Source organism: Spermophilus citellus (genome assembly GCF_964194105.1).
Source record: "Spermophilus citellus genome assembly, chromosome: 12".
Lineage (NCBI taxonomy): Eukaryota > Metazoa > Chordata > Mammalia > Rodentia > Sciuridae > Spermophilus > Spermophilus citellus.
Genome location: NC_138198.1, coordinates 29,806,361 through 29,832,872, shown reverse-complemented (window position 1 = coordinate 29,832,872; position 26,512 = coordinate 29,806,361). Strand labels below are relative to the sequence as shown.

Below are 26,512 nucleotides of genomic sequence, written 5' to 3'. Positions count from 1 at the left end.
CATACAATCAATCAACAAGTACATGAAAAAATGCTCACCATCTCTAGCAGTCAAGGAAATGCAAATCAAAACCACCCTAAGATACCACCTCACCCCAGTAAGATTGGCAGCCATGATGAAGTCAAACAACAACAAGTGTTGGCGAGGATGTGGGGAAAAGGGTACTCTTGTACACTGCTGGTGGGACTGCAAACGGGTGCGGCCAATTTGGAAAGCAGTATGGAGATTCCTGGGAAAGCTGGGAATGGAACCACCATTTGACCCAGCTATTGCCCTACTCGGACTATTTCCTGAAGACCTTAAAAGAGCACACTACAGGGATACTGCCACATCGATGTTCATAGCAGCACAATACACAATTGCTAGACTGTGGAATCAACCCAGATGCCCTTCAATAGATGAATGGATAAAAAAAATGTGGCATTTATACACCATGGAGTATTACGCAGCACTAAAAAATGACAAAATCACGGAATTTGCAGGGAAATGGATGGCACTAGAGCAGATTATGCTTAGTGAAGCTAGCCAATCCCTAAAAAACAAATACCAAATGTCTTCCTTGATATAATGAGAGCAACTAAGAACAGAACAGGGAGGATGAGCAGGAAGAAAAGATTAGCATTAAACAGAGACATGAGGCGGGAGGGAAAGGGAGAAAAAAAAAGGGAAATCACATGGAAATGGAGGGAGACCCTCATTGTTATACAAAATTACATTTAAGAGTTTACGAGGGGAATGGGATAACAAACATGGAGGGAAATGAATTACAGTAGATGGGGTAGAGAGAGAAGATGGGAGGGGAGGGGAGGGGGGATAGTAGAGGATAGGAAAAGTAGCAGAATACAACAGTCACTATTATGGCAGTATGTAAAAATGTGATGTGTAACCGATGTGATTCTGCAATCTGTATTTGGGAAAACATGGGAGTTCATAACCCAACTGATTCTAATTTATGAAATATGATTTGTCATGAGCTTTGTAAAGTTGTGAACATCCAATAAAAAAAAAGAGATAAAATCAAGAATTAATAAATGGGAGGGATTCAAACTGAAAAGTTTCTTTTCAGCAAAAGAAACAATCAGTGAGGTGAAGAGACAGCTTACAGAATGGGAGCAAATTTTTACCACATGCACATCAGATAGAGCACTAATTTCTAGGGTACATATAAAGAACTCAAAAAACTTAACATCAATAATAATAATAATAATAATAACAACAACAACAACCCAATCAATAAATGGGCTAAGGAACTGAACAGACACTTCTCAGAAGATGATTAACAAATTTATGGAAAAATGTTCAATATCTCTAGCAACTGAAGAATGCAAATAAAAACTACTCTAAGATTTTATCTCACTCCAGTCAGAATGGCTGCTAGAGGATGTGGGGGAAAAGGCACAATCATACATTGCTGGTAGGACTGAAAATCAGTGCAACCAATCTGGAAAGCAATATGGAGATTCCTTGGCAAACTTGAGATAGAACCACCATTTGACCCAGCTATCCCACTCCTTGGTTTATACCCAAAGACTTAAAAACAGCATACTTCAGTGATGCAGTCACATCAATATATATAGCAGCACAATTCAAAATAGCTAAATTGTGGAACGAACCTAGATGCCCTTCGGTAGATGAATGGATAAAGAAACTGAGGTATATATACACAGTGAAATATTACTCAGCATTAAAAGAGAATAAAATCATGGTATGTGCAGGTAAATGGATAGAGTTAGAGAACATTATGCTAAGTGAAGTAAGCCAATCCCAAAAAACCAAAGGCCAAATGATGCCGATACATAAGTGAGGTGAGGGGGAGCATGGGAAGCATGGAGGAACTTTGGATAGGGAAAAGGGGAAGGAGAAGGGAGGGGGCATGGGGGTAGGAAAGATGGTGGAATGAGATGGACATCATTACCCTAAGTACACGTATGAAGACACAAATAGTGTGACTCTACTTTGTGTACAACCAGAGAAATGAAAAATTGTGCAATATATGTGTACTATGGATTGATATGCATCCTGCTGTAATGTATAACAAATTAGAATATACAAATTTTAAAAGATAAAAGAAAAAGAAAAAATGTTCTCTAAACAAATGCAATTTTGAAAACATAATTGTGACCAATTGTTGAGAATTATTAAGAAGTACTGAATAAACCACTAATATAAATATATTTTTAAAAGTTGAAGTTAGTAAATATTCTAAAAACACTTCTTCAGGTTACATTTATTTTTTTTAGTTATAGATGGACAAATACCTTTATTTTGTTTATTTTTTTATGTGGTGCTGAGGATGAAACCCAGGGCCCCCACATGTGCTGCGCCAGCGCTCTACTGCTGAGCCACAACCTTAGCCCTTCAGGTTACATTTTAAAAGATGTTTACATTTTTCCTTTATAAAGCATGAAATAAAGATCCATGATCATATTTATTTATTTATTGTTGTTTGTTTGTTTGTAGATGGACACAATAACTTTATTTTATTTGTTTACTTTTATGTAGTTCCGGGAATGAAACCCAGTGCCTCATGCATGCTAGGCAAGCACTTTACCACTGAGCCACAACCCGGGCCCCCATGATCATTTTTAAATAATTTAAATAATAATTTAAATAATTTAAATAATAATTTAAATAATTTAAATGATGTGTCTTGAAAGGTTATGTAGCTGAAAATCTCTAATTATATATGATGTGAACTTCTTTTTTTGAAGAGCTCTCAGTACTAAAGCTGTGAAGAGAAACTGAGGAGGGAGCAATAAAGAGGACACAAGGGTGCAGCCATGAATGAGGACCCCAGGCTTACTGGCTGGATCCCATTAATCCAGGGTCATGGTGGTGTAACACAGCCTGAACACTATGCTCCTCTGTAATTTTCTTAACTCTCATGTGAGTTTAAGGTGATAGTTCTCAAACATGGAAGCACAGGTGTAACTGCAGAGCTTGTTAAAAAACACAAATCTCATACTTAGGGTACCCCATATCTGAACTTTCAACTAGCTTCTCAAAGCATTAGAAATCTTACTCTGTAGGGATGCTAATTCTAGGTGAATTTCATGCAAACTTGGCTTCAAGAAATTCCATTAATTTACCCTTAGGATTATAAATCAGAAAATAAAATTGTGTAAGTTGAGCTGTAGTTTGATGATTTGAAGTGAAGCTTTATATCAATAAGAACTAATTGTGCTTGAAGCCAATTTTTAAGGAGCCCTGGGTTGTATACCGCCCCCCCCCACCTCCCACCCCCACCACACACAATTGCTTAAATTCACTGAATAACATTAGATCCTCTTTGGTGTAGGTATATTCCAGCTTACTAACTTGTGATTTATATTTGTTTTAATTGAATTTTGTTTTCATTTACTTTAAAAGACATGAGAAATGACCAAGTGAGAGCTACTTGGTTAATCTGCTTACTTTCCAAATTAGAATAGAGTTGCTTGAAACGTAATGTAACGAGACATATTTTTCCTTGAGAAAAACAATAATAAAATAACAAATAAATAAAGGAAAGATTCCATTGTCCAGAGCTATCTCTTCCCCAACCTTCCATAGGGGGAATAAAACCCAAGGACCCTTTACCACTGAGATTCATTCCCAACTCTTTTTTTTTTTTTTTTTAATTTTGAGACAGGGTCTAAGTTGCAGAGGCTGGCCTCAACTTGTGATCTTCCTACTTTGACCTCACAAATCACTGGAATTATAGTCATGTGCTACTGTGCACAGTTTGAGCTATAATCTTTAAAGGATGGGGAACAAAGGAGTCAGACATGGTTATGAATATGACCAATGTGAACACAGAGAAGCAGAAGTAGAATAGGACAAGGGAGGCCAGGAACATCTCGAGATGGGGGTATTTCTTGCCAGGGACAGACACACTAGACGACTTCTGTGACATGGTCTCCTGTGGTCTGTTTTGAGGGTACACTGGAGGATTCTGTCCTAATTGCAAGGCAGGTTCTCTAATTCTACAGAGATTTAAAATAGGAGAAATAGATAAAAATGGCTAAATGTTCGATAAAATAGTATTGATGAGAAGTAGCTGAAGAAAATGCAAATTGGCTATTACATTGAGTATAAATTTGGAAATTCTAATTGGGTCAGTTTGGGTTTCTGTGGTTCAAGTCAGTCAATCTCTCTGAGGCTGCATTATTTTCTCAGTAAATTGGGCAAAACAGCATCTGTAAAAGGAGATATTAAATATTAAATACGAAGGTCTTACAAATGGTGCTGCAGTCTCTATTGTCATTATTGCTGTTATCGCTATTTTTTTTTTAATACCAGCGATTGAACTCGAGGTACTCAACCACTGAGCCACATCTCCAGTCCTTTTTTGTATTTTATTTAGAGACAGGGTCTTAGCACCTCACTAAGTTGCTGAGGCTGGCTTTGAACTCATGTTCCTCTTGCCTCAGCTTCCTGAGCTGCTGGGATTGCAGGCATGTGCCACCATGCCTGGTTTATCACTGCTTTTTTAAATTACAGTTTCTTTTGGTCCAGCTGCACTTAGAGCACAGCTCAGTTATAAACCATCAGTACTCACCAATGAAGAGCTGGCTGTTGAGCTGCAAGAGGAGGTGCCCACCAGTGGAGGCAGGTTGAAACTTTTGAGGGAGCTGATCCACTTGGAGAGATGCTTCTTTAACATTTCTTTCTGCCTTCACGTGGTGCCATCGGTTGTCATTAAAGGGAGTGGGTGACTGTACTGTGACCTCACAAGGACCATTCCCCACATCAAAGGAAAAGGTCACTTCTGTGGGAGCTGGAAATTATAGATATGAAAGTTTCTCAAGTTAATTCAAAAGGGAGAAAATGTAATCCTGAGTGGACATGAAAACAGTATTGTGGCATGCTCATAATGAATAGGGCAGTGATGCAGGAAAGAATTACTTAGAGTTGGATAGGGGGGAAAATAAATTTGAATCCTGGAGAAATAAAAACAAAACTGATTCTAATACATTCTTTCTCAGCGTTTGTTATGGTTGAGATATGAGATGTCCCCCAAAAGCTCATATGTGAATCAATACAAAAGGGTTAGAGGTGCACTGATTGAGTTATGAGAGCCTTAACCTAATCAATGTGTTAATCCATTAATAGGAATTAACTTGTTGGCAACAGTAGGCAGATAAGGTGTGGCTGGAGGAGGAAGGTCCCTGAGGACATGCTTTTGGGGTTTATATTTTGTTCTTGGTAAGTACAGCTCACTCTCTCTGCTTCCTGGTGCCAGGTCCTGAGCTGCTTTCCTTCTCCACACTCTTAGGCCATTATGTTCTGTCTCAACTCAGGCCTCAAGGAATGGAGTTGGCCATCTATAGACAGAGACCACTGAAACCATGAGCCTCCAAATAAACTTTTCCTCCTCTAATTGTTCTTATCAGATCTTTTGGTTACAGCAGTGAAAAAGCTGACTAAAACAGAGTTTAATTGCTCATCTTGCTAAGCTCTAACTAGCAGACATTTACCTATAGAAAGAAATCTAGCATGTGATCTGGCTTCACATAAATGATTTTGCTTAAAGGTGATTTACAACTTCATATAATTTAAAAAATCGTAAGTGAAATCTTTGACCATAAGAAATAAGGATTTGCACATGTGATTAAATAATGTGAGCAGTCAATTCAGTCAAATAATTTTTAATTTAGTAGAAATTAGTTATTTGACCAGTCTGGTTTAATCTCCTGACTGCACACAGAAGTAAAGTAGCACCAAACCATTATAATCTGTTGCATATCTCAGGAGATGTTGTTTCACTCTCTACCTGCTATAGTTTGGGTAACACCCAAAGGCTCAGGTGTTATTAAAGTCTTGGTCCTCAGGGTAGTGCTATTGGGAAGTGGAACCTTTGGAAGGCAGGACCTTCCAGGAAGGTCTTTAGGTAATTGAGAGGGCCTGGCCTTGAAGAGGATTGTGGGGCCTTAGCCCTTTCCTCTTTCTCTTTTTCTCCTGGCTCAGGGGTAAGCACATGCTCCCATGATGAAATACTGCCCTCACTAGAGGTCCAACACTATGTAGCCACTCTATTTTGGGCTGAAACCTCTAGAACCATGAGCCCAAATAAACCTTTCTAAGTTAACTGCCTTAGATATTGTTTTATAAGGATAGAATGCTGACTTCTTTAAGATAAAAGAATTTTTTAAAAATAATAGAATTTTGGTATTTATAAAAATATACTTGATAAGGAAGCATGGCAGCAGATTAGGAAGGAGAATACTAAAGGGTTTATTGCTCATTACTGAGCATTCTGTGGCTTTGTCTCAGTGGCAACTCACCGCGCAGTTCTAGTCTGATAAAGTCTGTGATACCCAGGTTCTCTACAAACACCCCAGAAGAAGCTGTTGTCTTAAAAAAGAAAGACACATCAGCACTGAGCTCTCCACGGAATGTAGGGAAATGAAGATACGAAGTCTCAGTATTGAATGAAGCTGAATTCCAAAATGAATCTGTTTATTAAAAAAAAAGAGTGAAAGTAATAGTGAAACAAAACAATAATTGCATTTTATGTGTCTAGCATTTATCTTTACCATTAAATGCATTACTCATCTATGGAAGTCTTCATTTTGAGGTTCTTCTGGACATGAAGCCATGATATGAATAGCCAAAAGGTGATTACTTGGATTATTAAGATTCTGGACATGGATAACTGAGTATAATCACTATGGAAATGGTCTTTGTTTTTAAACACAATTTTACTTCTAATTTAAGGAGTAAAAATGACTTTTGATTTTGATTTTAATCTGCATTGATTTGTGTAACTTTTACCAAAATTGAGAGATCTCCCTCTTGATATCCCCCTAAACTCACATCCTTTCTTCCTCATCCCTTTATAGTTTGCCTTTTCCAAAGGTCGTATAAAGAGTGATGCACTTTTTAACATTTCAAGATTGGCTCCTTTCACTCAGTATAATGGCTTTGAGATCCACTCACATTGTTGTACATATAAATATCTGCTTCTTCCTCCTACTGACTTCTCTAATGTAGATATGCTATCGTTTGACCAACCTGAAGAACATTGAGCATCATTTCCAGATTTGGGAATAGAGCTGCTATAACATTTGTGTACAGTTTTTCTGGTGAACATAAGTTTTCATTTCTCCAGGTTAGTAAATACCCAGTGTGGAATTTCTGGATCATATGGTAGGTATGTATTTAACTCTAAAACAAACTGCCAAACAGTTTTCTAGAGTGGCTGTACATTTGTCATTTCCGTCAACAATGTATGAGTATTTTTACATCCTCACACAGCACTTGGCATTAGAAGTTTTTGTTTGTTTTTTGGCAATTCACATTGGTGTGTTGTGGTATCAATTTGCCTTTCCTAATGGTTAATGTTGTAGAACGTCTTCTCATGTACATCTGTGCTATCCTTACATCCTTTTTGAAGAAGTGTCTCCTCAGTTTGGGGAGAATCAACATCTTTCCTATATTGAGTTTTCCAATCATGGACACAGTATGTGTCTCCTCTTATTTATATTTTCTTGATTTTTGCCTTCAGTCTTTTATAGATTTCAAGTAAACATGTTTTGTTGCATGTCAGTAGGGTGTGTGTATGTGTGTGTGTGTGTGTGTGTGTTTAAATTCCTTGAGATTTTCTGTAAAAACAGTCATATAATATATATATATATATATATATATATATATATATATATATATATATATATAATTTTATTTATTTCAATCTGTGTATGTTTATTTATTTTATTACATAATTGCAGGCTTTGTCTTGTTCTCAATCTCAGGAGAAAAGAATTCAGTTTTTTACTATTGATTACAATGCTAGCTTTTTGTGTAGATATTCTTTCTTGAGCTAAGAAAGTTCTATTGCTGTTTTGCTAAGCATTTTATTATAAATTATTATGCTGCATCAGTTATCATGATAATTCAAATTATCATTTAATCAATTCATTCAGAATAAAACCTTCACATGTGATTTTTATTATCTAAACTATTAGTCATAACATTCAGAAACACTAGGACTTTCTCCCAGAGCAATTCCTTGTACAGGCCCCATGGAGAACCTTGGGTCCCATAGGCTCCACAGGATTTCTCTGTCTTAGAGGTCAGCATTGCTACTGGGTCCTTGGTGGACCACTGATTCAGGCAACATTGGAGAGTTCTGGGCAGAGAACTTACATGACAAGACTTCATTCACACTGGTGGCTGTGCTGAGAATAAGCCTGAGTGAGCAAAGACAGAGGCAGGCAGAACATTTCAAGAATGGAACAATAATCCAGGCCAGGTAGCAACGGAAGTGGTGAGGTGTGGTCAGATTCTCAATCCATTCTTGAAGATAGCAACAACAGGATTTGCTGATGAATCAGATGTGAGTAGTGATAAGAGTGTGAGAGGAAGAGAGAAGTTACAAGTGACCAATGGTCTCAGTTTAAGGGGTGATGAGAAGAATGGAATTGCCACGCACTGGATTGGGGAAAGTTGTAGAAATTATTTTCTTTCCCACCCCCTGCTTTGTCAGGGTGAATCTGAAGCATCTATTAAGGCACAAGCAGAGGTTCATCATCCAGTCAGGTGGGCAAGCCTGAAGCTCAGTTATTGGGCTTGGGGTATAAAGTGGGGTTACTGAGCATTTAAAGCCAAGAGACTGATGGGAAGAGATCATTCTCATGCAGAGAAGGACAAGGTCAATGAGGGGAACAATGAACATCCCAACATGAGCCTATCAGTGAATATAAATACTGGAGGGAGGAGGGAAGGAGTAAAATGCAGACTTTGTGGTATGTTGGTGGCCTGGTAAGGAAAGTGAATTAAAAAGTGAATCATGATGGAGTCCAAAGTGGCTTGCCAGTCCATTAAGAGGAAAACTGAAAAATAATAATTGGGTTTAACAATATCAAGGTCACACTGGCGACCTGGAAAAGAGCAGTGTGTGGGGAGGGAAGGAGGACAAACCTTGATGGAGTTTATTTAGAAGAGACCATAAGGATGGAAATGAAGATAGAACACATGTTTTTGTTTTTCAGAAAGTTAAGATCATCAAAATTCCTGGGTAACATTCAGAATTAATTAATATCTAATGGGATTAATTAATACCATAGAATTCTGCCTATAATGGGCTCTGCCCTTTCATTTTCTCATTATCTTCTGGATTTTAGGCATATCAGTACTCATCAAAGTACTTGTACTTAGAACTTAGTAGGCATGTATAGACTGAGCATACATAACCAAATAATCCAGGCTGAACATACATAATCAAATAATCCGAAGTCTGAAATGAATGAAAATCAGAAACTTTGAGTATTGACAGAACAAGTAGAAAATTTCACCCTGACCTCATGTAGTAAGTTGCAGTCGAAATGCAGGTGAACTAAAAGTATTGTGTTAAATCAGTGCCCTGTGCATAAGATCATAAAAAGCATGAATGAATTTAGTGTTTAGACTTGGGATTCATTTACAAGATTTCTCATTATGCATATGCAAATATCCTCACCCCCCCCCCCGCAAAAAAATCAAAAACAAAAACAAAACCTGAAATCTAAAATGATTTTAGATTTTAGGTCCCAAGAATTTTAGATAAGGGATCTAAAAGGAATAAAAGTTTGCTGCCTTAAAATTAGTAGGTGGGATAAGGTATAGAAAGTGCTGCCAAGCATAGTGGCACATGTCTGTAATCGCAGAAGAATTGCAAATTTGAGGCCAGCCTCAGCAATTCAGGGAGACTCTCAGCAACTTGAGACCCTGTCTCAAAATACAAAATAAAAGGGGCTGGGGACATGGCTCAGTGGTAAAGCACCCGTGGGTTCAGCCCCCAGTACTGGGAAAAAAAAAAGAAAAGATAAAGTTTGTTAACCAAGTGACAAATTATTTCAGATGATTCCATTAGTCTTTACATCTGTAGTGTTATTTAAATACAGCATAAAAGAGTCAGAACCCAAAAGTAATATAATTTCTCTTTTTTCTCCATTATAATTATTTTTCTTTTTTATAAGTTAATATATTCCTATGAAATACAGATTACTAAAACAGATAGTCTTTTCATAAACCCATGCAGTTAATTTCTCATAAAATATTACCATGCATTATTTGATCCCTCTGACTGCTACTTACTGTCCCCTCGGCAGAGCAGAGGCCCCAGGGTATAAGCTGCTTCAGAGTGTGGCCGGCCTGCATCTGTCATCATAACCTGAGTGACTGGCAGGTGCTCCTTATGGGAAAGGACTCCTGTGTCACTGGTCCTAGGAAATAAACACAACCATCTCAACTTTATTCTGAATAACATAAGAAATTATAGTTTTATTGCAGTTCAAGAGGTATTAAGCAAATTTGTAAATACATATAGCAGGGAAATCAAAATGCTTATCTTAACACTTAGAAGCATAAGCATATATCTGAGGACAGGAGGTCACTATTCATGAACCTGACCACTAAGAAGGAAGTGGACAGACTCATATGTGGTCATGGGTGCAGGTGTGAGGTTGCATTCTTAAAGCAATTAAGTGGCTCAGGATTCTATCCAAGTCAACCACTGTATAGAATTTAAATACAGAACTTATGCAAAGAAGAGCAATCTGCTTTCACAAACACAAACAAGACAAAAGATACCTGAATGACAAGATTTAGAATTTAAATCCTCATCATTTTATTACAATAGTCTCCATTTATCTGTAGTTTCACTTTCTGCAAATTCAGTTACTCACGGTCTGCCTTGTCGAAATATATTATTTGTTTTGACTTTTTCAAGGGAGAGAACGATATTTATTTAATTTTTATTACAGTATATTGTTATAATTATTTATTATTATTAATGTCTTACTGTGTCTAATTTATAAATTAAACTTTATCAAATATATATATGTATATATATATATATACACATTTTATATACATGAAAAAACCACATATATGTTTGTAAATAGTATACATACATCTATCTGTACCTATACTGTGTTCATTACTATCTGTGGTTTCAGGGATCTATTGGGATCTTCAAGATATGGGGGGGACTCTGTAGTAAAGCTTTAAAAAATTCCTATTGTGGTTATTAGGTATTTTCCTACTTGTTGACTCCATAAATTTAAAAACAAAAAATCATACTGACTCAAAACCAAGATGAAGGTAGGATATAACACTCTTAAAATTAACAGGAGGGATAGAAAGTCCTTTGTCAACCTTTATCACCATCCACTCATACAACAAACACTTATTCAACATTTTCTATCTACCAGGCTTTGTGTGTTGGGTATATGGACATAAAAAACATTATCAGTGCCCCTAGGAATTCTAGTGAATATCATAAATGTAATGGCAACTATATTATTATTATGTAATGTAATAAGTGAGGAAACATTAATATCTATGTTTCCAATACAGAAAGGATTAGAAAAGGAGCCAGAGACCCTGGATGGTAAGCTGGCAATCAACAGCTTCCCCTCTGGGTAAAATAAGATTTTTCTATACTTTTTAAGCTGTTCATACTTTTTATTGCAGACTTCAATTATATTTGCATTTATAATTTATGGACAAAAAAGCTTTTTGTCTAGTTTATCTTTCTGATGTCTCATATCTGTGTAGAACTAGTAACTCTTAATTCCTAAAGTTACAAAACTGTCACTTACTCCAGGATATACAAATTGAAGCACAGAAAATACCACTTTTGCAGGTAAAAAAAAAATCCAGGAATTTAACATGGTTCAACCTAATAGCTTTACAGAAATGAATCTGAATAATTTATTAATCATTCCAATTATATTTAGCTACCAAATATTCTTTTAAGATAGAAAAGTTAGAATTATTAAAACTTTTATTCTTTCTTAAAATTATTAATAAAGTAACTGGAAGTGCATATGGTGTTATGAAAAATAGAAGATGAATATCCTGAAATTTAAAAAAAAAAGGTTTTATTGAATCAATTCATTTCAAAGTATCAGACTAAATAAGTAAGCCCCTGTGGTTCCTGCTAAACAGAAGCACACAGCAGATTATAACAAGCACATCAATGTCTGGTTTGTCATAAATCAGGCGGTCAGAAAGCTAGAAGGTACCACCACATTATTGGGGGAGTCAGTCCGGGAACTTATTTTATTACAACTCTAGGGATAACCTGGCAAATTAAATCCTGTGATTGCCATTTAAGAGGAAAAATGTGTGTATTAGTTATTCATTGAGGATCCTTGAATACAGAGGAACCATTCAAAACTACGCTTTCCAATGTAAGAAAAACTACAATTTAATTCTGTCTTCAACATTAACAATGTACATACAGAATTCTGAAAATCCATAAGCAAATAATAATGCTTGTAGTATATATTAGAACAGATTTTATAACAGTTTTATTGTTTGTAAAGTACTTTGGTAACTGCAGGAGTTTTTAACAATTTTATTTAAAATTGTTCTCATTAGTACAGGGCATTCTCAACTACTCATGTCTTATGCATGATACTAATTGTCATGGTCACCAGACTCCTTAAAACATTCAGTAAGATAATTTCCAAACCCTTTGTTTTTGATTTCTAATGCTCTATAAATAATTCTTACCATTCACTGTTTCAAAGGACTTATTTTTGGTGGTAAAATAGAACTTTGAGTATTTTGTGCTACTGACAAAGCTACAGGGGGAAAATGGTAGGTCAAGTTTCATAATTCACAATGTCATAATTCACAATTATTCCAGTGAAAGAGGGGTGGGAACCACACAATTATCATCTAGAATTACAATAATCTGGCAGCGTGGCCTCTCTGTTGACTTTTACTCTTCCATCTGCGCATCATTGAAATAAAGCTTCGTGTTTGGTGTGTCAGGTCTTCCCACCTGGTTTCCATATTCACCATAGTCCTAGCTTCTTGTTCCCCACTGTTTATATAAAGTTTAGAGTCATGTTGAAAAAAATCATGAACAAATATTTGGCAGTGGTTTGAAATTAAACCAAAAAAAGCACTTGAGGGAGAGGTACCCAGTTTTCTCATGCATGGCAATAGAACCTTATTTCCATTTATTTAGGTCTTCTTAAATTCTCATGATCAAGTTTATGCTATCTTTTCCATAAAAAACTTACATACTTAAAAAAAAAATCTTTATTCCAAGTTGTCATTCCTTTTGTTGATTTTGCAAATAGTTTTTATAACATTTCTTATGGTATCATGTTCTTTATAGGAATCCAGTTATTCTAAGATTCAGTAGCTTTATTACATTCCCATTAGTTTTAATAATTTTCTTTGATATTTGCAATCATATTGTTTATTGCTTGTAAAGAATCTTTCTGGTTTTTTTTTTTTTTTTTTTTTTTTTTTTTTTTTTGTGGTGCTGGGGATTGAACCCAGGGCCTTGTGCATGCAAGGCAAGCACTCTACCAACTGAGCTATATCCCCAGCCCCCTGTAAATAATCTTTATTGAGTTGTTTCTAATCTTTGTTCTTTTGAATATGTATTTTTAATTTTTACTATTCACTTCTAACCAAGTTGCACAGAGAAACTGTCCATATGGTACTAACTCTTGTAAAAATGCTTGATGTTTGTAATCAGTTTGCAAAACTATGCCATAAGTGTTAGATAAAATGATGCATCCTTTAATTTTATGTGTATAACAAATCAAGTTATTAATTTGGTTTCAAAATAGTCTGTCTGCTTACTAATTATTTTCCACCTGTTTTACCAATTACTAATAGATGTGTATTTCAACTTTTTCCTATTGGGTAATTTGTGAATTTCTTCTTGCAATTCTTAGTTATTTTTATTAAAAGTGTACTAGTTTAGAACTCTTAGTTCTTTCTGGTAAAATTTAAAAGTATGAACATCTTTGTCCAAAATTAGGGTTTTTTAAAAAAATCTTTATTTTGTTGATTTATTTTTATGTGGTGCTAAGGATCGAACCCAGTGCCTCACATGTGCGAGGCAAGTACTCTGCCTCTGAGCCACAACCCCAGCCCCCAAAATTAGAGTTATTAAATTTGCTTACTTTTGTGTATATTTTCCTAGTAAATTTTTTAAATATTAAGTTTCATTATTTCTGCAAGTACAGATAAGATATGCTTGCTTTTTATTCAATTCGACATATCTAGATTTAAATGGACATTTTCGTCACACTCCTTGTGTATGACTATGATCTCACTCTGAATTTATTGTGTTGCTTGTTCTTTTTAAATCTCATTTGCTATCTTCTTTTTGATCAACTGAATTGCAAAATTGTTTCTTTTTTTCTACTTCCCTCCTTCTCTTTAGCATACCAGCCAACATCCCACCACTGAGCTACAACCCCAACCTCCCCAGTTTTTCCTTTCTTTCCTCTACTGATTTGAATTTATTTGTTCTATATTTATTCTTTTAGAGATTACACCTAAAACTAATGCACACTGGGAGCAATTTAAAGCTAATACCCCAAGTTCAAATTTCAATGATATTTTTACTTCTCAACATTCTTTTGGCTATTTTGTCAATTATGATCATCTTTGTTAATAGATTAGATGACTGCTTTCTCATGTTTTAATTCCATGTAGCTAGATGTGAAATGTAGCTATATATAAAATAGTTACATGTTCCTGGTGTCTGGTATTTACTTTGGGGACTCTGAGTTTACAAATTTCTTTTCTCAATATTTCTTTTTGCATCTGAGACTTTCCCTTTAAAAGGTCATTTTCTTTCATTTTGAAAGCTGTTCTTCAGAACTTCCTCCTGTGGGGTGTGCTGGCAGTAAACTTCTCAGTATCTTATTGCCTGAGAGGATCTTCATTTTTATCACTCATTTTTGAAAATAGCAGCTGAGCAAAAATTTCGAGATGGATAGTAATTTTATTTCCAATTATGAAGAGCTTGTTGTGCTCCACAGTTCTTTCCTTTCAGAAGTCTTTCTTCCATATCTGCTTCATTCAACATTTTCTTTTTCTTTTTTCTTTTGACATTTTCTTTAATGTTCTTCAATTTCACCATAGTATGTCTAGATATGGATTTGCTTTTATTTATCCTGCTTGGTATTCCAGTATTTTCTCTAGTCTGGAAATTTCTTAGCTATTTGGAATATTGCCTCTTCCTAATTATGTCCCATCTTTAGAAACTTCAGCCAGACATGCATTCTCTCTTCTCTGCACCCCTTTCAGGGTTCCCAATTTGTTTCTCTCTGTGCTACAAGCCATGTAATTTGGTTACATGTATTAATCATTTCACCAGTCTTCAAATCACTTGTGTCCAATATTTGATCCAATAAATCTTAAAATTTTCAATAAAAACAATAATTTCATTTCCAAACATTTGTTTGGTTCTTTTGTAAATAGCAATTATCTCTATTAATAGTATTTGATTGTTTTCTCAACTCCATTGCTTATTTTTCAATCAGCTCATACATTTATTTTACATTTCTAATTATACCCATTATCTGGGACATTTACTTTTCCAATTCTCCCCTTTGTGGTTTCTCTACCCTCCCACTTTCTTGTGTGTTTTGTAATACTGGAGTGTGAGCTTATACTTCAAGGCATTTTATCTGTGAGAACCCTGTGATTCCTGAACTAAGGAGGAGGGCAGACCTGTAGTAAGAATATCTTGTAATTCTATGACAAGCTATTGGTGCTACCAACCTGTGGCCATGGTAATTTAATTCTGAAACCATCTTATATATTGCAATTAAAATTATGTATTGAATTAAAAATTTGTATGAGGGTGTCTAGACATGAGTTTTCTATCTCATGTGCTAACTGGAAGATTTGTCCTTATTCACCTTTTCATTGGGTTTGAAGCCTTTTGAGACCTCTAACTGTAGGGAAAATTTAGAGTTCCATATATTCTTTTCATGGAGCCAGGGCCTTTTCTGATTTCCCTCATGTGGCCATTTAAGGATTTAGGGAGTCAAAAAACAACTCAAGATCAGCCATGGAAAATCAATTTAACTTTAAGAAGGCTGATATTGTACTTCCACTTCATGTGAAACAATCTGGTATTTCCATTTTGTTTTATTAGAAAAATAAAACAGACATAATTATTCACAGATAAATGGAAAAAATCATTTTCATATTTTAGGCCTTAGATGAATGACGTCATACACATCAAAACTTATTCTTTAACTTCTTAGGAAATTCTTTATTCTCCCTATTGTACTATCTTGTCTAATATCTGCCTAAGGTACACAGTTTAAGCAATTAAAAAAATTACAGTTTGCACAGGGAAAGCATGTGGAAATCACCATTCATCCTGGTCAGCATCACAGTTGCAGTGATATTGAGAATCAATGCAGTTCCCCTCTAATCCACAAGTACACTTTTGAGCATCAGGCAGAGAACCTCCCCAGTAAGTGTGTGTTTCATTGGTTCTTCCAACCCACCAGCTCACTGGGGTTCCATCTGAAAGACAAGTATGAGAAAGGTGACACCTACTTTGCCCCCCACTACCTGCCTCCCCATATCATTCCTTTATTCCCCTCAATGTTAAAAATAGACTATTTTAGAAGTGATCACATTTTTAACTCTATAAGAGGATAATTTTTTAAAGGACTCCTGAATGTTTTAAAAAAATTAATATTGAGAATTATTACTAATTATACATTATTAATTTATACATTGAATCTAAAATCTGTTTGAGATACTAAACTGCCATGAAAGAATTTGTTATGCAAAATATGGTTTATTTTACTATTTTAATTAAAGTAACACTGATACTTCCTATTGTGTGTTAAAAATTCCTTAGGGACACATTTGTGCTTTTTCTTCTACTAAATGGCTTGGCTCTTAATTTGGAAACTGTGGAGATTCACCTTCATGCTTGAGGTGAATTTTGGGTTCAGAACAACTCTGAGCCAATTATATCTCAGTCCTCCAGCACCACTTGCTCAGAGCCACCATAACTCAGCCACAGAGTTGGAGGCCACCTCAACTCTAAGGGGGCTCATCTTGATGCTAAGTCCAGGTGAGGGTGAGGTGACTAGAAAGTGGGTGGTATGCAAGTAGGGAGGGACACTTCCCCCTCCATAGAGAAGCAGGACCAGAGGGAAAATGGAAGTAACAGTAAATCAGTTGCAAAGATGCTTGTCATTTTCAGCATGCTCTTTCAAACCCATCAGCTGTCACCACTGGTTCACTACTGAGAATCTGAAATGGGACCTCTGTTCTCCCTAACTCATAAGCAGCATGATGACTCCCTGTTAGAGGAGCCCTCTGCTTCTGCTGACAACATCTTAGCTTGCAAACATACTAACTGCATTCATCATCACTCAGTCCTGAACCAGTGGTTGAGGATGTGCAAAGAATCAGTATCAACCACCTTCTTCCTTTTTAAAAAGTGTTGCAAACTTATCTCTAGGGAGCAGAACTTTTAACAGATATTTGATAGATGTGTTCAAAATTCCACTTCAAAAAACAATTATTCAACATTCATTCTTTCACAGATTAACAGCAAAAAAACCATATATATATATATATATATATATATATATATACACAATTTTGTGTTTGTATTGGAGTTTATAATTTTATTCATAAATTAGGAACAAAAGAATGTTTTTAAAAGTACAGAATGTCTTTGGCTCCATTCAAGATTTATTTGAGTGACCAAGAGAATTTATATAGGGAATGATTTAAAAAGACATCAAAAGGAATCAGAGGCTGAAATGAAGAGGAATAAGTAAGGAATCAATGGACAAAGTATACTGTTCTACTTCCTCAAGTATTTTGGCCACAGGTACAATTGTCAGTCACCTTAGTATTCATTCACAATGTGGTAACTGAATATTTTCCCACAGCATCAACACTGTCACACTTCCTTTTCAGCCACCCATGGTTGTATCCTTTGAAACTTTCTAATACAAAGACCTGGAAGATGCTAGAAGACAAAAAATGTCTTTATAACACTGACATTCCCTATTTTGGCGGGGGAGGAGGAGGGATAGCGGGGATTAAACTCAGGGGCACTCAACCACTGAGCCACATCCCCAGCCCTATTTGGTATTATATCTAGAGACAGGGTCTCGCTGAGTTGCTTAGTGCCTTGCTTTTGCTGAGGCTGGCTCTGAATTTCTGATCCTCCTTCCTTAGCCTCCTGAGCCATTTCCCAGTGGCATGTGCTACTGCACCAGGCTGAAATTCCCTATTGTGTGTTAAAAATTGCTTAGAGACACATGTTTATTCTTTTTTTTTCTTCTTTTCCCCCTATGTCATGGCTTGGTTCTTTATTTGGAACTGAGAAGACTCACCTTCTTGGTGCCTAACCTTTCCTTCCAGGTAAGTTGCAAAACCAAACAACAAAAATACGACTAAACTATGGCCCATCTTGCTGTTCCCGAGTCTCTACTTGTGATTAATCGAGGTATTGGTTCCTAATACTTTCTGAGAATTTGTTTCATAAAAATTTCTGGAAATGAAATGTATCTGTATCTTGAATGCCATTTGCCCCTCTAACCTGATGCTATTTGCTCCCCCTATTGGAGTTTTTCTTGATGTTCTCACTCTGCAGCATTCTAAGGAAGGCTTTAGTTGAAGGCTTTGGTTGGCATTACACCTTTTGCACAAGGGCAACATCCATGTTCTGCATACCTATTTGCATTGATTGATGACACAAAGCCAATTAGTGTAATGATTTGAATGAACTGGGCTACGATAGCTGCCTATCTTATCTCTCTCTGGTTTAAAGCTTCTGAACATACATGGGTCTGTAACTGAATTTGTCTGAATTAAGTGTCTACTGAAAATTCTCCAGAGATAGCATGTAAGAAATTCACAAATTTTGAGTATCTATAATGTATTCCTTTTATTTTCTTTAGAAAGGGTTTAATAAGTTTAAAATTCTTTTCTCTGTCCTTCTTTTGTCCTAAGCCCAACAAAACACTTATTTGTGTCACTCTTGTTGTTTGAAATATTTATATGGAAGGGCAACAATCAAATAAACATGTGCAGATCACTAGAAAAACACCACCTCTTCAAGTAGAAATTCTTTACTATCTAGGCAATTCTCCACTTCTGGAATAGACCATATGATGGGAATACATGAGTTTTACTCCCAGACTCACTGGGTGATTTTTTTTTTCTGATTGTTATTGGTTAACTAACAGTCAAAAAAAAAAAAAACACTACTTCATTTGCCTCATTTTCTCTGGTTAAATGGCCCAACTTTGATTGTTTTATGTCACTGATTTAATCTAGGAGCCAACTTTCTCATCCTTTTGGTAATATACAATCTTAGTTCAGTGATCTATATGGTAGCAATGGACTAACAATAAGTACTAGGCCTCCTAGCTCTAAGTATAAATTCAATACACTACAGAGTTGTGAATAAATAGTATTTATTTCACACGCTTTATAGATGCTGCACTACTAAGTCTTAGAGAGATGAGTGTCTTAGCTCTATAGATTCAGAACTATTAAAGAATAGTTCAAACCCACAGATGCTGAGTGACAGACTTGAAACATGACCTCAGAGAATTCTGCCTACCACTCCCCAGCATGCCTGATCAGAGAAGGCAGACCAGCCTCCAGAAAACCAAAGAAGTTTCATGAAGGCAGCAGGGTTAGACATATTCACAAATTGAATGGCTTCAAAGGGAGAAGATATAAAACCCATAACAGAATTTTCCAGTGTGGATTAAAAATAAATAATCAGCTATCAGCAGAATTACCTTGAGTCCTAAAAGAACTGTAGGACACCAACTCTTTTCTCTAATTAGCAATTATCCAAGATACTAGTTGCATTCAGTCTGAGAGAGAATCTCATGGAATAATCACCTTCAAATAACTAAGCCATGCTGTTAGCAATCTTTCCTGAGACAAAACACAGTGAGGCAATGCTGCCCCTCATAATGTATGAACAAGGGCCTCATCAAACATCTTTATTGCTCAGTTGCCCAAGTGAGCCTGGGAAGAAACTTCAGACCACTCAAGCTTTCAGCAAAGTAGAGCAACTACTGCCTTGGCTCTTTGTCCCCAGGGAAAAGCATTTCTGTACTTTCCAGGCTGTGACCGTGGTGCTGTGGATACAGGAGTCTCATGAATCTACACCTGCTTGCTGCAAACTCCTGGGAACTAAAGTCTGAAATGGCTGATGACTTACCAAGGTGAGCTGAAAGCCTTGACTTCCTGCAGTGGAAAGCTAGCTCCTGTTGGCAGTGGTCTGCCTGGTCAATTAGGGCCTGGAGTTGGTCCATGCTGGCCATGTACTTGAAAATCACAGGCTGTGGGCTTTCTCCATGAGAGCTTTTGACTCTGGCCAGGTGGGAGCCATTGTGCTGCACTGAAGTCCATGCAGAGTCTTGTGGGCAGAAAGGGGTTGGGAGGGAGAAAGCAGAACTTGACTAGGCTGAAATACCTGAAATGAGTATGAACATCAGAGGCATCTCTTATCTGAATTAAGGTTTCTTAATCATCAGATCTCTTTGAGATTAAGAACAGCATAATTGGAATTCTTAAGATATCAGTATTAAAATTTGAAGTTTTATTGAAATTTACATTACTGTGTATTTGCAGGAATTATCTTTGGTGAAATCTGTTTGACAATTTAGTCAACATTGCTAAAAGGTCCACTTGTGAATTTCTGTGATATAATACCACAAGTTATAAATATTTATCTTTTAATTCTAATTTGTTATATATTATATAACAGAAGAATGCATTATAATTCATATTATACGTATACAGCTCAGTTTTTTATATCTCTGGTTGTACACAAAATAGTCACATAATTCATGTCTTCATACATGTACTTTGGGTAATGATGTTCATCTCATTCCACTGTCATTCCTACTCCCATGCCCCCTCCCTTCCCCTCCCTCCCTTTGCTCTATTTAGAGTTTGTCTAATCCTCCCATGCTCCCCCACAACCCCATTATGAATCAGCATCCTTATATCAAATAAAACATTTGGCATTTGATTTTTTGGGACTAACTTCACTTAGCATTATATTCTCCAACTCCATCCATTTACCTGCAAATGCCAAGATATTATCATTTTAAGAAGCATAATCTTTTCCAGATCAAGTACCCAAGTACCTTTTTCTTAGAAAATCAAATGTTTGTATAACAGACACATTTGTGGAAAAAAAGTCTATATAATAATGAAAAATAATACAAAATCAATCTTTTGCAGTGTTGGGGATTAAACTCAGGGTTTTGTGTATGATAGAAAAGTGCTTTACCACTGAGCTACAGTCCCAACCCTAAAATAAACATTTTTGATTAAAATTGACTAATATGGCATCAGCAACTAATTCTGTGGTCAATACTAAAATACACAAGACATTTGAACATCTAATATACCTATTCCTGGTAATAACCACAGTGAGACCAATGTCAGCTGACAAATTCTGACATATTTCTGTTACATTACCTATTTTTTAATGAAGGAAATTAGAAAAAAATGAAAATACATTCCAAAATGTTTATGGAAGAAAAAACTTTTGACTTCTCTCACTTTCTCCCCCAATTCACCTTACATCATAAAGGTATAAAAGCTTACTTCAATGGTATAAAACCGACTTGAAGATGCCTTAACTCTTCTTGATAACATCAAGTCACATGACCACCTCTGTATAATGTGAACTTGATAAAATGATGAGTTTCTCTTTCTATAGAAAAATTCCAAGTTACTGAAGACACAAAACAGTTGTGTACAGAGTTCATTTTTATTCTCTTTAATGGCTGCTACACGAATAAGATTTAAAAATCAAAACAAAAGGAACGCCCTGAGAAGTCCCCATAGGACCCTGCCCCTGCTGTGGAGACCTAGTACCTGGCTTATCTTCCATACCATGTAGCAAGGGACAAATCTGACAGCCACATTGCTGTTTATAGGTCTGAAATGCAGCAGATAAAAACAGAAATCCAAGAACTCCAGGGTCAGGGAAAAGAACTTTGGCTCAAAGCTTGTGAAAAGCAAGGTCACAAGATATCCGAAAACTAGCAAGAACCAGAACAAACTGTGAACTGGCAGGACTAAAGTCCATTTTATATTCAATGGCATTAGAATAAAAGAATTAAAAGGTCATTACCCTCTCTGTTGGCTAAAGGAGGCTATGAGCATTCTTATAGCCACTTGAATTCCATAGTATGTTTTTCCCCTTTAATTGTATTTTCACTGGGCAATTTGTATTTCAACATATTCATGAAAAATTACATAAATGAGGTGGCATTTACTTTCTGTAATTATCTAGTCTACCACAAGAAGGATTTAACAGTGTAAAAGAAAATAGGTAGAAGACTGTGTAAGGCTTGGGAGCTCATCAATTACAATGCCATGCTATCATTTATTTTCATGGTTTATGAAATAAAGGTAAACGATGTGCCTTAACAGTTCATATAGGCTAGTGGTCAGTGTGATAGATTTATGGTCTTGCATCATTAAAACATAACAAAAGAAATCTCTTCCTTCAAGTACAAAAGAGGAGACAATTGAAAATAATCTCTCAAACTATTCTTCCAAAAAAAAGAATCATAATTTAAATGATTGCTCTTTATAGTGAGATTATTTAAAAGGTCCCAAGTAAAAACACCAGGTTTCTCTAACATTTCACAACAAATAACTTTCATGAATCTCAAAAACTATTACCTATAAGAGAACTTTGAGATCACGTAATATGATTTAGTTTTCAAGGATGAGGAAACAGACAAAAGAATTTAAGAGAACCCCACTTTGAAACAATAAATAGCTGCTCTGTAGTCTGAATAGCCAGATAGAACTGAGGAAATAATTTTAACTGTGGGCAAATTTTAAAAGAAGTTTTGAACTATCACAAGAAAACATGTTCCTCCAACTTGCTGGAACCCCTTTCATCTGCATTCATACAGGGTGACCACTGGCAGCACCTAGTCCACCCTCTAAAGTTCAGGCAAATAAACATGCAGCTAAATTAACTTGATGGTTTGGTTTGATTAAGCCTGATACAAACAACAACACTGACACTATATTATACAATATCCCTTGGCTTCTGTTTATTTTGCTAAAGTATGTCTGCTTTCCAATTTTTGAAACTGTCCACAGAGTAATACACCTTTGAGCTACATAAGGAACATTTACAGGGAAAAAAAATTGTCTTGATGACTAAGAAACATGTTTATTTTACACATTCAAGTATGCAAATATCCTAAGCACATCTGCTATGCTCATGTCCACCTCTCCAAAAAGAAGAAAGAGCTCACTAAGAAAAAATCAGATGCATTTAAAATTAATAGATCTGTCACTCATGGAAATTGATTCTGACACTTTGGAAACTGAGTCAAGAGAAGATGCCTAAAAGAGAAGTCCAATACATGTCTACACACCACCTTGGAGATGAAGCCAGCTGCCTACATTTCCCCTAATGAGGAACGGGTGTACAAATTCAGAGAAGACTAGGACAGCAATGTGTCTACATAAAGTAACTTGTAACATTATATCTTCAGATAAAGAACTGTTCAAAAAAATTACACTCAGTATCATGAATAAGGGCACACTTTAAAATCACTAGCAGCCACCCTGCATGTACAAGGAAAGTTGGTCACTGTATTGTGCCTCTGAGAAGTGAAGCCCCATGACGGCTTTCTCCAAAGTTCTTCCACTATCTTCCTATTCAGAGAGAAACACAGGTTAGAGATGGCCGTTATCTTTTATTAAGTCCAAGTCTCTTACTTTACAGATGAGTAAATGGAGGCCTAGAAAAATTTACTTGCCCAACTTAATGAAATGATTCAACTTCACCACACATTTCTGGGCAACTTAGTGCTAGTCACCAAACTTTCTGAATTAGGAAAGATGTTCAAAGATGGTGGAGGTCTGAGGGCTTCCTAGGTACCTTCTAAACTAAACCCTATCCTGTATTTCATATGATAAAACTCCAGTAGAAAATAGAACAACAGAACTACATCATGGACATTCATGTTCACATATAAGACATTGGTCAACCCATTACTGTCTCTGCCCTAAATCTCAGAGTTACTGGGCCCCACCACATTGTCCATTTGTCAAAGCCAAGGATGATTTGGTATCTGTGCCTTACTGAGTTGGAGGGCTACCAGCTCTAAGTGATAGTTTTCAGGCTCCTAGTGATGGCCTTCAGAGCGCAGCTCAGATCCCAGAGTCCTGGGAAAGCCCAGGGTGTCATGGCTCCACAAATGTGGGTCCTTTTGATCAGTATTTATATTAGGGGACTGTCATTCTTGTTGTGGAGTCTTGGGATTTTCCATGATTTATCTGAATATTTTCAACACAGGAAGATTCAGTGAGATGTACCTAGATCCCTACCACTCCACAGCATCAACAGCTCTCTCCTGAAAGTTCACTTAAAAAGATTTCTGGGGCTGGGAATGTGGCTCAAGCTGTAGTGCGCTCGGCTGGCATGCACAAGTCACTGGGTTCAATCCTCAGCACCACATAAAAATAAAATAAAGATGTGTACACCGAAAACTAAAAAATAAATATTAAAAAAATTTTCTCTTTCTAAAAAAAAAAAGATTTCTGTTCTTCACAGCCTCATTCCCATGACATTGAAAGGCATGTCATTTCAGTTTCTAAGTCACATCGAACAAAAATCATTTGTTCATAGAGAACATTGTGTATACACTTATAAAATTAGATATAGACAGAACACTATGCCATCATCAATAGAAAGTATGAATTATTATTTATCATCTTGGAAAAGTAAAAAAAAAATGAATTTCTCTGAGCCTCAATTTCTATGTTTAGTAAATGAAGAGACTGGGGCAAGAGGTGTCTAAGACTTAAAGTTATTATTCTAGACATGTTAGACTATTAAGGCAACTCTCAGGTAGGCTGTTGACCTAGCCAGGTTCTTAGCATTTGTATTTTTATTGTTCATCAAATCTCATTTAATGGTAAGGCTGTTGCATTTTGTTCGTTGGAAGAAAGAACAGCAAAATAAACTTCCCTGCAGTATTTGCATTTCTCCCCTCTGGGTACAGTTTAAGGGACCTGCTGTGGCATTTCCCTTCTGAAGATATACTGGCATGCCTGTTTAGGAACTACTCTTAGAAGCTACAGAAATCCAGCCAGAGTAAGCTGTCCCAAGTAGGAGAGGGGAGGGTTCTTTCCAGGCAAATGCCAGTATAAAAGAGATGTGGGGGTGACAGTACAGGACAATCATTATTCTTTCTTTACTATTTTTTTTTAATTCCTCACATTTCAACATTACAGAATCTGTAAAACAAGTAACATTTGCAAACAAAACACAATGAATGTTTAATGATGCTATGCACATTGCCAGTCTCAATTTTTGTGATGAAAAAAGAGAGAACGGAAACAACCAGGACACTGTCCAAGCAATGAAAATATCTGTTGCAACAAAGGTGCCTTCACCAGCAGTTTAATTGTGACTGCACCCACACTCAGGGCCTCTGTTATCAAATTTCCTATAGCAAACTTGTATGAACATAGCAAATACAAAAATGTATAGTATTCTTGAAGTGTTTGAGTTAAATGAATTAACAGGTGTTCACCTCACTTGATTGAAGGTCTAGGAGAGCAGTTTATTTTTATTAGCAGTTTATTTTTATTTTCTTCCTCAAACAGCACAGTATCTGGGAATTGGTGGTATAAATTAAACTTGTGGAATGATTAAATGAATGTATGAATCAAATGGAGGATTAAAATGGAGCTGTTTGATTAAGTGGAGAAGGGAATACTAGCAAGAAGATAGAGGTGAAAGAAACAAAAAAAAATCTGTAAAAATAAACAAATGTAAAAAGTACAGCAGAAAGTCTAACACCACTCATCCTATAGGTTTTAAGAAAACTATAATGTAAATTGAATGTGAGACAGTTGAGCTGACTCCTCTTTGCTACATAATTACCCAAATCCTAACCCTTATCTGCAGTTTCACTTTTTAGGATTTCAGTTACCTGTGGTCTGAAAATACTGAATGGAAAATTCCAGAAATAAATAATTTATGCTATAAGTTGTGCTTCATTGTTAGTAATATGATGAAATCCCATGCCATCCTATTCCATCCTGCTTGAGACATGATTCTTCCCTCTGTCCAGAGTGTCTACAATAGTTATTTAGTAGCCATATTGAATATCAGATCAACTGTCATGGTGTCACAGTGCTTGTATTCAAATAATCCTTACTTTACTTAATAATGAAGTGAAGCTAGCCAATCCCTAAAAAACAAATGCCAAATGTCTTCTTTGATATAATGAGAGCAACTAAGAACAGAGCAGGGAGGAAGAGCAAGAGGAAAAGATTAACATTAAACAGAGACATGAGGTGGGAGGGAAAGGGTGAGAAAAGGGAAATTGCATGGAAATGGAAGGAGACCCTCATTGTTATACAAAATTACATATAAGAGGTTGTGAGGGGAATGGGAAAGTAAACAAGGAGAGAAATGAATTACAGTAGATGGGGTAGAGACAGAAGATGGGAGGGGAGGGGAGGGGGGGTAGTAGGGAATAGGAAAAGTAGCAGAATACAACAATTACTAATAGGGCATTATGTAAAATTGTGGATGTGTAACCGACGTGATTCTGTAATCTGCATTTGGGGTAAAATTGGGGGTTCATAACCCACTTCAATCTAATGTACGAAATATGATATGTCAAGAGCTTTGTAATGTTGTGAACAACCAATAAAAAAAAATGACTCTTAAGTGAATGAATAGTGAACTTTACAATTC

The 26,512-nt window shown here is 36.1% G+C and overlaps 1 protein-coding gene across 1 annotated transcript in view; it reads right to left on the bottom strand.

The window, feature by feature from the left end:
* LOC308631830 (contactin-associated protein-like 3) overlaps positions 1-26,512 on the bottom strand; it is a 220,887-nt gene that overhangs the window by 34,630 nt on the left and 159,745 nt on the right. The window contains exons 13-17 of the mRNA XM_081263326.1: positions 19,967-20,167; positions 16,116-16,272; positions 10,057-10,184; positions 6,267-6,437; positions 4,541-4,759 (exon numbers count right to left, since the gene is read on the bottom strand). Of these exons, the coding sequence (XP_081119452.1) occupies positions 4,541-4,759; positions 6,267-6,437; positions 10,057-10,184; positions 16,116-16,272; positions 19,967-20,167 (876 nt within the window). The remainder of the gene's footprint in view (positions 1-4,540; positions 4,760-6,266; positions 6,438-10,056; positions 10,185-16,115; positions 16,273-19,966; positions 20,168-26,512) is intronic.